This window comes from Prunus dulcis, chromosome 1 (genome assembly GCF_902201215.1).
Source record: "Prunus dulcis chromosome 1, ALMONDv2, whole genome shotgun sequence".
In the NCBI taxonomy this organism is placed as follows: domain Eukaryota; kingdom Viridiplantae; phylum Streptophyta; class Magnoliopsida; order Rosales; family Rosaceae; genus Prunus; species Prunus dulcis.
The window spans coordinates 42,623,635-42,634,214 of NC_047650.1; the positions used below are offsets into that span (position 1 = coordinate 42,623,635).

Consider the following 10,580-nt stretch of genomic DNA (forward strand, 5'->3'; position numbering starts at 1 on the left):
AAACTCATACTTATATAAAAATCCAATTTAGAACTTATGGCTAAATTTTTACTACTCCATCCAATTTGCTGTCAATTGTAAGGATAAATTTATCCTTTTATAAAGCGTGTACAATGAAATTTTAAAAAAATGAAAAGAAAAGAAATCATAAAATAAAGAATGGTATAGCGTGTGAGAAACCGCATTCTCCTGTTATTTAAATTATCAATTAAACTTTAAAACAAATATTTTTTTTCAATAAGTGAATAGTTTTGAATTATTTCAAATTATTCGAAGTGTTACAACAGTAATTGGAAACATTTTTAGGTTAATTGGGGAAACAGAGGTTATGCACAAATAGTATAGGTGCATACGAGCCTATATTATTTTAAAAAATTTAAGTTTATACTCATTTTTAGTACTAGTGTTATAGATAAACACTAAACATTAAATTTCTATAAAGAATCCAAAAAAAGGGCAAAAATGGACTGTCCAGTTTTTAATTTAACAACACAATATTTATAATATTTGATATTTTGATACTTACAACAGGGAGAAAGGGATGAAAATAACAACTCTCATTGGTCAAAAGCATGTCCCATGGAATTAGGTGAAACGGTGCCGTTCTACATATTTAGCGCGCTACGAGTCCGAGTCTGTGAGAGACCTGGGTCCACTGCATTCCACCCCACTGGCGACAACCGTATTTCCAAATTACGAAATTACCAACACTTGTCTGTCCACTGTCCCCACAGCGTATAAAAACCCTTCACTCCAAAGCAAGCAGACTCCCTAAAAACCTCAAAACCCTCACACTACAGCGAACACACAGCCTCCATTTCCCCTCGCTGGGACCTCCCAAAACGGTGTCGCACAACCGATACCAGAAACCCTAGAAAATCACAGAGAGAGAGAGAGAGAGAGACACACAAACACACACACACACACACACACTAGAGAATTGTAGCGAGGCAGGCAGAAAAGGTCAGACGACATGTCGCAGTCACTGGAGCTGTTGCTGATACAATTCCTGATGCCGGACAACGACGCTCGGCGGCAAGCAGAGGACCAGATAAAGCGGCTGGCTAAAGACCCTCAGGTAGTTCCTGCGCTGGTACAGCACCTGCGCACCGCCAAAACTCCGAATGTGAGACAATTGGCGGCTGTGCTTCTGAGGAAGAAGATCACAGGACACTGGGCCAAGCTCTCTCCTCAGATTAAGCACCTCGTTAAGCAGTCCCTCATTGAGAGCATCACCATGGAGCACAGGTCTAAGTTTATCTCAATTGCATTGTTTTGATTTGGGATATGTATTTGAATTGCTTTGTTTATTGAGGAGTGTGGCAAGAAGATGAAGATAAATATATATTTTTTTTTTCACGGTGTTTTTGCAGCCCTCCAGTGAGGCGTGCGAGTGCCAACGTGGTTAGCATTGTTGCAAAATATGCTGTCCCGGCTGGAGAATGGCCGGATTTGCTGCCCTTTCTGTTTCAATGCAGTCAGAGTGCACAAGAGGAACATAGAGAGGTAATTTCCATTGGATTCAGGAAGAGACCCTTTTTCTGTTGCATTCTCTGTATCATTCCTCCATTTAACTGCAGTGCGAAAATTAGAAGGCATAATGCACATTGGATGTATGTATATCATCTCATGCATGAAGGGGTTATAAGTTATTGATGTATGCCAATGTATACTGGGAAGTTGTCTCCAATATGGTTGGATTTTAGAGAAAATGGTGCTTAATGGCACGCTTCCAAGCAAAATAGCTTCTTTTTGTAAATATGTATTTAGAGAATGCTGTCTCTGATGGAAAACGAGTGGAATTTTCTGGGGCATGCATTTGAAAATTACAATGGAAATTAGTAATTGTGGCAGGGAGAATCTATGGGGACGATTAAAAAGACATAATATTGTTTGAATTTTTTACCACATATCTATCTCCAATAACTCTGAAAAAATTGAGGATCTAGAAGTCTATGTAATAACATGTAGAGCATGCCCAATGGGTGCTCTATCTGGGGCTCAAACACCATGGGGATTTAAAATGTAGCAACTCAAGCAAAAAGGCAGCTTGTTTCTCGCTTTTGGAGGTTCTTCACGTTTTTTATTGGACAGCTTGTCTGCTGTGCATCTTTTATTTATATCCTATTAATAACATCTTTGAGTTAGTCATAAAAATTAATTCAAAGTGAAGCCAAAATTACACATATCCAAAAACTAACACAAGCATGGGGTATTCTTCTTGGAAGATATCACAAGTATTAGTTCCCCCTTCAGACAAAAATCAAACACAAACCTGCACTTTAGTAGCTATACCAGTCTTCCAATCATGGCATGACTAAGAGACAGGGCAACTGGATTTCTTATATTGAGTGGAAAAAAGATTTCCGAGGAAAAATTCCTGAAGCATGAAAGAAACAAACTTTTTTGTAGGTGAAACTATATTCAACAAAATAGTCTACCAACAGCAGACATAAACATCTGAACATTCCACATCTTTCAATAGTTCATGTACACTATTATTTATACTGGTCTGCAGTTGCCAGATTCAATGTACTAACTGATATGGTTGGTTTTACTTTGGTTGGAATAAGGTGGCATTGATCCTTTTCAGCTCTTTGACTGAAACAATAGGGAATACATTTCGACCACATTTCGCAGATTTGCAAGCTCTTCTTCTGAAATGCTTGCAGGATGAGACGAGCACCCGTGTCAGAGTTGCTGCACTCAAGTAATGCTTATCATCGTATATATCTATTATAATTTTGATAATTTTGTGCTTCTTTTTCTAACGCGTGATTAGCTTGTATTTGCTTATTGGAATCTTTTAATTATTATTCCAGGGCAGTGGGGTCTTTTCTGGAATTCACTCATGATGGGGATGAAGTGGTGAGTTTCTATTCATGCTGCCTGTTTATGTTATAAATGAAAGTAAAGCATAATAAATAAATACTTTTCTTGTGTGTATCTTATTTATTTATTTATGTAATAACAATACGTAATTCAATGTTGTTCATCTGCTTATATTCTATCTTTATACTTGGGTAAGTTGGACAACCTAATATGATATTTGAAGTGGTAAGGTTCCTATAGTGAGTTCACTTTAAAAGGCAGCAAGAAAAGTACCTCAAGCATGAAGGCTGAAACTATGAAAGCACTTAGCAGATAAGCCTTTTGAAATATAATCTATTACAACTATTATAGTATTCATATCCTTATCTATCACCTTAAGAACAGGAGTTGTCTTTTCTTGATTTAGAAAAAAAATTCAGCCTTCTGTTAGTATGATGGAAAATGCTCTTGATGGTTTTGGCAAGAGTAATATTGATTTAGCTCAGATTTTGTCTTGCATTGCACTGCCTTGTTTTGTGACATTTTTTTACAATATAGGTCTGGTTGTCCCATGGTGATGTTGAGTTTGATGTATTTTATCTAGTGAACATGATTATATATTCCATGTCTAATTGACTGCAATATTTTTTAGTGCGGCTAATACTTTGATTGCTCATTTGGTATGTCGGCCAGGGAAAGTAATGATGCTTAAATTCCATGGAACCTGATTATGGTTGGTTATGCTTTTTTATAGCTGATGAAAGTACCGATTTTCAGAGTGAGATTCTTAGCGAGGCCGTAATGTGATTTAACACTTCAAGAAAAGGATTGGCAATCCTCTTTGAATCCTCGAAATAAAATTTCATAAGAGAATCACTCTCCCTTATCAAAACCATGGGTGACAGTGAATGGTAATTTTGGAATTAAAGTTAAAGCTCAATTTCCCAGTATTAATTTGTACCAAACAATAACCACCCTATAATCAGATTAAGTGTTCAAACATAATTTTTTTTGGAAAAGAAATGATAAAATATTGCCAAAGACAGAGAAGGATACATGAAAATAATCGTGGCTAAGAGGGCCACAGGGCCAACGAGAAAGAGCAATAGAAACAACAAAAAGCTAATCTATAGAAAGCTGCAGAAAGCTAATCTACAGAAGGCTAATCTATCAAAATACTGCACTATTCGAACATATGATCCTAAGTTTATCAAAACATGATGATCTTATTCCTTTGGCATTTTATTCCAAGCAATCTGTTTATCTCCCTAATTTCTTGCATTGCATGTTAGCTAAGATTTTGCCAGTGCAACTCATCAGTTCTTTATTTTTTGGTATTTATCTTATTCATACCAATGCAGGTCAAGTTTCGAGAATTCATTCCTAGCATCTTAAATGTATCAAGGCAGTGCCTTGCAGCTGGCGAGGAAGATGTCGCTGTTATTGCTTTTGAAATTTTTGATGAGTTGATTGAATCTCCTGCACCTCTTCTTGGGGAATCTGTTAAATCCATTGTGCAATTCTCTCTTGACGTTTGCTCAAGTCAAAATTTAGAATCTAATACACGTCACCAGGTTAGTAAAAAGGGTGAATATTTTCCTTGTATTTTCTCTATGCTCTCAATCCTTGGTTGAGATTGAGATGCAAATTTGTTGGGCTCACAAGTCTAACTTACCTGCGTTTAGATAGATAAAGTCTCTGTCTCTGTCTCTGTCTCTCCCCTATCTATCTCTCAGTGTGCGCTCTCTTTGTCTTTGTCGTTGCTTTGCTATCTCTCAGGCAATTCAGATAGTTTCGTGGCTAGCGAAGTATAAATCCGGTTCCCTCAAAAAGCATAAGTTGGTCATCCCTATTCTGCAAGTTATGTGCCCATTGCTTGCAGAATCGAATAATGAAGATAAAGATGATGATCTTGCTCCAGATCGAGCTGCTGCAGAAGTTATTGACACTATGGCTTTGAACATACCAAAGCATGTTTTCCACCCTGTTTTAGAATTTTCTTCTCTAAGCAGTCAGAATGCAAATCCAAAATATCGGGAAGCTTCTGTTACTGCTTTAGGTGTCATTTCAGAGGGTTGTTTGGAATTGATAAAAGATAAGTTGGATCCAGTTCTTCATATTGTTTTAGGCGCTTTGAGAGATCCTGAGGAAATGGTCAGGGGGGCCGCGTCATTTGCATTGGGTCAGTTTGCTGAGCATTTGCAGCCTGAAATTGTCTCTCACTATCAAAGTGTACTTCCCTGCATTTTGAATGCCCTTGAGGACACATCTGACGAAGTGAAGGTATGTTTGGTAGATGGAAGGGAATTACAAGATTGTTGTAGATCATTCGTATGTATGTGGTATGACTGAAACAATATAAATGTGCAGGAAAAGTCATATTATGCTTTGGCAGCATTTTGCGAGAACATGGGTGAGGAAATTCTTCCTTTCCTTGATCCGTTGATGGGAAAACTACTGGGGGCCCTTCAGAATAGCCCTCGTAATTTGCAGGAGACATGCATGGTATGGTGGTCTTCTTTGGCCTAAAGATTTCAAATGTTTTTTTTGAACATTTTGTAGTTTGAATATTTACTGAATGATTTTATTTTATTTTGCATCATATTGCAGTCTGCGATTGGTTCAGTTGCATCTGCTGCTGAACAGGCATTCGTTCCATATGCTGAAAGGGTTTTGGAGTTGATGAAAAATTTCTTGGTTCTTACTAATGATGTGGATCTTCGTTCACGAGCAAGAGCTACTGAATTAGTTGGAATAGTTGCAATGTCTGTGGGGAGAACTGGGATGGAACCGATTTTACCCCCATACATAGAAGCTGCAATTTCTGTAACTACATTTCTTCTCCATTTGATTATAATTATTTTATCTCAATGATTTTAATTTACATGCCTAGTATTATCACAGGGTTTTGGATTGGAGTACAGTGAGCTTCGGGAGTATACTCATGGATTCTTTAGCAATGTGGCAGAAATTTTGGATGATGGCTTTATACAGGTTTGGAAGGATTTAGTTGGTTTAAGGTTAGTGTAATTAATTCACTTGATGCCCATATTCATGATAATTTTCTTCTTTGGAAAACAGTATCTTCCTCATGTTGTACCCCTCGCATTTTCTTCCTGCAATCTTGATGATGGATCTGCAGTGGACATCGATGAGTCTGATGACGAAAATATAAATGGTGTTGGTGGAGTTTCATCTGATGATGAAGCTCATGATGAGCCCAGAGTCCGAAATATCAGCATAAGAACAGGTGTTTTAGATGAGAAGGCAGCTGCAACTCAAGCTCTTGGCTTATTTGCACTACATACGAAGACCTCATATGGACCGTATCCTTTTAACATCTTATTTGACTACTTGGTTAGTTATCTTATTTTACGAAAATACAATGTTGAATGTATAAAATATTATTTCGGGATCTTTGACTTGCTTTAAGCTATTTGGAGGAATCATTTAAGATTCTAGTACGGCACTCAGGGTATTTTCATGAAGATGTTCGGCTTCAGGCAATCATCTCTCTGAAACGTGAGTTGCATACTTTTTGTCCGTATCTGCACATGCTAGGACAGTAGCAATTATCTGCTTGTGACATGAATTATCTCCACTGTGCGTTTTGCTTTTTTTTTTTTTCTTCTCATTCTTTAGCATTGCATATAGTGATATCTACCTATTTGTAGAATAACATCATTCTATCATTAACAAGCGGAACCTTCTAAGTAGTATGGGGACACTTGTAGTTTCATGTTTAGATCTTCCCTGTTATGATTTAGTAGTATAAACGGACACACTTGTCTGTCAACTGTTCCTTCTTTTAGAGGGTACTTGAAATTTGCATGGTCTTGGTGCTACTAGGGTTAATTTTATATTGTGTAGTTTTGTCTTGTTTTTCTGTAGATTGTATGCCATTTAGTATCACTCCTCTATTGACAACCCATGTTCGTTTGATTTCAAATGCAGATATTTTAGTAGCAGCGCAGGCAGTTTACCAGAATCATAGTGTTAGTGGCAATAATCTCTTTCTCCATGTTTCTGGTTTCTCTGAACTTCGAAAGAGCTATTGTCTTTATCTAGTAACATCCACGTGTGAATTATGGCTGGTGTTATTTATTATGATACGACACAGGACTTCAGTTTTGCAAACTTGTTTCATGTTGCATATTCTAGTTTTGATATGTAGATGCGAGAGCATAGTGCATGCCAGATCCTGTTATTCTGTGTTGCAAAAATTGACCATTTTACATATTCTAGCTTTGTTAATGTGTAATGTTAAAGTGCCTCTTGGAGCCACCTCTTTTTTAACCACCTTAGTTTAAAGTTGAGACTATCTGAATTTATTAGGTGCCAAAATATTCTATTAAATTTTTCGAAACTGCTTGTTTTGCAGGAAGGACAAGCAAGGGCTAAGGAAGTTCTAGGTAAGATCATGAATTGAAAATGGCAAATATTTGTACTCCGTTTTCCTGTTGTAGTATAATCAAATTCTTCATAATCTGCAGATACTGTGATGAATATATTTATCAAGACTATGACTGAAGATGATGACAAGGAAGTTGTTGCTCAAGCTTGTATGAGCCTTGCTGACATCATCAAGGATTATGGATATACGGCTGTTGAGCCTTGTAAGAATGATTTATAGTTGAGCGTTATTTTATTGCTTGAAGTAACTTCTAAATGCTGATGAAATAATGTAATGTGGTATCAGATGTGCCTCGGCTTGTTGATGCTACTCTGGTACTGCTTCGGGAGGAATCAGCTTGTCAACTGACAGCATCTGATGAGGAAATTGATGATGATGATGTTGTACATGATGAAGAACTGATGGACGCAGTTTCTGACCTTCTTCCTGCTTTTGCAAAGTCAATGGGTCCTCATTTTGCACCTATATTTGCTACGCTATTTGAACCTTTAATGAAATTCGCGGTGCGTTGGAACAAACATCACAGCATATTTGGTTGCATGATCTTACTATAATTTTCTTTCAGTTACAACTTTTTCTATTTTAAAAATAACTTCTACTGATTTGACCTATTGGTGTATTCAGAGAGCTTCGCGCCCACTGCAAGATCGGACAATGGTTGTTGCCTGCCTTGCTGAAGTTGCTCAGGACATGGGTGCTCCAATTGCTGGATATATCGATGTAATCTTATTAAACTTTTGTATATTTAAAAAGAAAATTACGAATATAAATGAGCTCTAGAATACATCAAGCTAGTTTCTAAAAATTTGTATCTCATTTCAGAGGGTGATGCCCTTAGTACTCAAAGAATTAGCATCATCAGATGCAACCAATAGGAGGAATGCTGCATTTTGTGTTGGAGAGTTGTGCAAAAATGGGGGTGAGGGGACATTGAAGTATCCTTTATGTGAAGACTATAATTTCTTTTCCTCTTTCCTTATTTTGCACTTGGAATTTTCTTTACCTTCTGATTGGTGTTTTGGCTGTTGGGTGTTCAGGTATTGTAGGCATGTGATGAACCATCTTTAAAATTATGTTGTTTTTAGCAGTTAATTTGGCATTGAAATCTATACTCTTAAACCTAGCATTTGCCTTCCACTTGCTTTTTCTTTAATCAAATTCCAGATACTATGGTGATATACTGCGTGGACTTTACCCGCTATTTGGAGAATCTGAGCCAGATGATGCTGTTAGGGATAATGCAGCTGGTGCAGTGGCAAGAATGATAATGGTGCACCCTGAATCCATCCCATTAAATCAGGTAGTTATCCTTCTGACATAAAACTATATCATCTTCTCATCCTTCTTTCTTTTTGGCAGGACACAATGTTAGTGAAGATGATTTCTTTGGCTTATTATTGCTGAGATCTGTTTGTTAATTTTTCAGGTACTTCCTGTTTTCTTGAAGGTTCTTCCATTAAAAGAAGATCATGAAGAGTCTATGGCAGTATATAGTTGCGTCTCAACTCTTGTTTTATCATCTAATGGCCAGGTCAGTTAATTGTTTGCTGATTTCAATCTGAGACTGGTTTAGACTAGAATGAAAAGATCGATCTCTCTCTCTCTCTCTCTCTCTCTCTCTCTCTCTCTCTCTCTCTCTCTTATATATATGTTTACAGATTTTCTCCTATGCGGATGTCCGGATGTTATTACAGTGCGGAAGCCATGTATTTTCTACTACACCTCCTTGTTTACAATGGCGTCCGCGCGATAATAACGTGCCGACATCCAGATGAGAGAATATATATGTAGTGAGCTTCTATTGAGGGATCCCTCGTGTATATATGAATGTATATTGTACACATGCTGAGGGATCTTTCTTTCAAAGCTCTCTATGTATTGGGTAATCTTAGAAGTTGCTAAAGTTTGGTTTTTTTCAGTTTTTCTTATTTCCTCTTTTATATTTATTAAATTTTTTAAAAGTAAGTGACATGAAGTTTCTTACCCACTCCTTTTATGTTCCAAGCAGATTCTTTCTCTAGTCCCTGATTTGGTTAATGTATTTGCTCAAGTTGTGGCATCACCACTTGAAACTCCTGAAGTAAAAGCACAAATAGGCAGAGCTTTTTCTCATCTGGTTTCACTGTATGGCCATCAAATGCAGCCCCTTTTGAGCAACCTCTCCCCTGCACATGCAAATGCCCTAGCTGCATTTGCTCCAAAAAGCTGATTCAGAGTGAGCCAGTGACTTGACTTCTCGTTGCATTTGCTACAAGAAGCGTTCTGATTGAGCCCATGATTGTGGTTCTTCTCCATTGGTTTTTTGCTTGATTTTGTTGCTGAGATTTTTTCCAATCCAAAGGCTGGTATGTTATTCCCATGTTTTAGCTGGGATGGCTGAATCCTGGGAGGAGGGCATCATCCTGTAAGGTACGTGTATGACGTATTGCGAGAAAATCACCAAATGGGTGTGGAATAGAGAAACAGAGCATAATATTGAATAGTTAGTAAAGAAAAGACTATATAATTAGGGAAGTTTTTAGATTTAATACTGAACAGTGTAATTATTGGGAAGAAAATGCAGGCCAGGAAACTTGAACTCGATATTCTTCCAAATTGATTCTTCGATGTCTGAGTTCTGATACATGTAGTCATTGAATATTTCATTTACTTGAAAGTGAGAAGGCTATACATGTAGTCAAGCTTTTTGGTATTGCTCCCATTTATCGATACAATTTTCATGCATATACTGAATGTTGCAAATTGCATGAACCTTCTATAAATGTTTTTGTTCATTCTTACAGGTGATCCACCTTCCAGTACTACCTCCATTTTTCAAGGCTGGAGATACATGCTTTTTTCTTCCTCTATTCATTTGTTTCTTTTGTTTCCAATAGTATTCCTTTTCCCCCCTCAATTTCTGGGTATATTCAGCGGTCATGTGGATTTTTGTTTTTTTGTTTTTGTTTGTAATATTTGTTTTAAGAGATTGAGGTTGTGCCCTTGTGGGTTTTATTTTAGGTTTGAAAATTTCACCTTACCCTTCATAGAATTAGTGAAAGATGACGTGTACCCGCATTGTGTTGTGTATAACAGCTTGTCTGTAAGTTTTTGCTTGCAGAATTAAATTGCCAATGTTAATTCTAACAAGGTCACTTATAATTTTAATAAACAAACGTCATTAGAAGAGTTTGGATCCCGAGCATCTGCAACTAATGCACCATCTCTAAATGTAGAGGCTCAGGATCCTTAGAATTCTAATAAATCGGTTACTTTTGAGTTGGACATGGTAACTAAGAGCGTGAGCATCTCTAACAGTCTATCTAAACCATGTTTGACTATTCCCAAAAACTACAAATTTTTTGCTCCAATAGTC

At 37.1% G+C, this 10,580-nt stretch overlaps 1 protein-coding gene across 3 annotated transcripts; it reads left to right on the plus strand.

Annotated features, from left to right (window-relative positions):
• The first annotated feature begins 781 nt into the window (after window positions 1–781).
• Window positions 782–10,351, plus strand: LOC117616714 (importin-4). Of its 3 annotated transcripts, XR_004584169.1 has the most exons (21): window positions 782–1,248; window positions 1,374–1,506; window positions 2,574–2,710; window positions 2,823–2,868; window positions 4,173–4,385; window positions 4,591–5,094; window positions 5,182–5,316; window positions 5,422–5,637; window positions 5,716–5,805; window positions 5,893–6,137; window positions 6,245–6,333; window positions 6,766–6,806; window positions 7,193–7,223; window positions 7,305–7,427; window positions 7,511–7,728; window positions 7,850–7,945; window positions 8,048–8,160; window positions 8,390–8,525; window positions 8,652–8,756; window positions 9,234–9,634; window positions 10,009–10,351. XR_004584169.1 is itself a non-coding variant. In XM_034346109.1 (20 exons), exons 1-20 carry the CDS (start codon window positions 974–976, stop codon window positions 9,432–9,434), a joined length of 3,147 nt encoding a protein of 1,048 aa, XP_034202000.1. In that variant the 5' UTR covers window positions 782–973; the 3' UTR covers window positions 9,435–9,967. The 3 variants fall into 3 exon arrangements, 1 of the variants encoding a protein (XP_034202000.1); XM_034346109.1 differs by lacking the exon at window positions 10,009–10,351 and having other exon boundaries at window positions 9,234–9,967; XR_004584170.1 differs by lacking the exons at window positions 782–1,248; window positions 1,374–1,506; window positions 2,574–2,710; window positions 2,823–2,868 and adding an exon at window positions 3,705–3,722 and having other exon boundaries at window positions 10,009–10,276.
• Window positions 10,352–10,580: the final 229 nt, after the last annotated feature.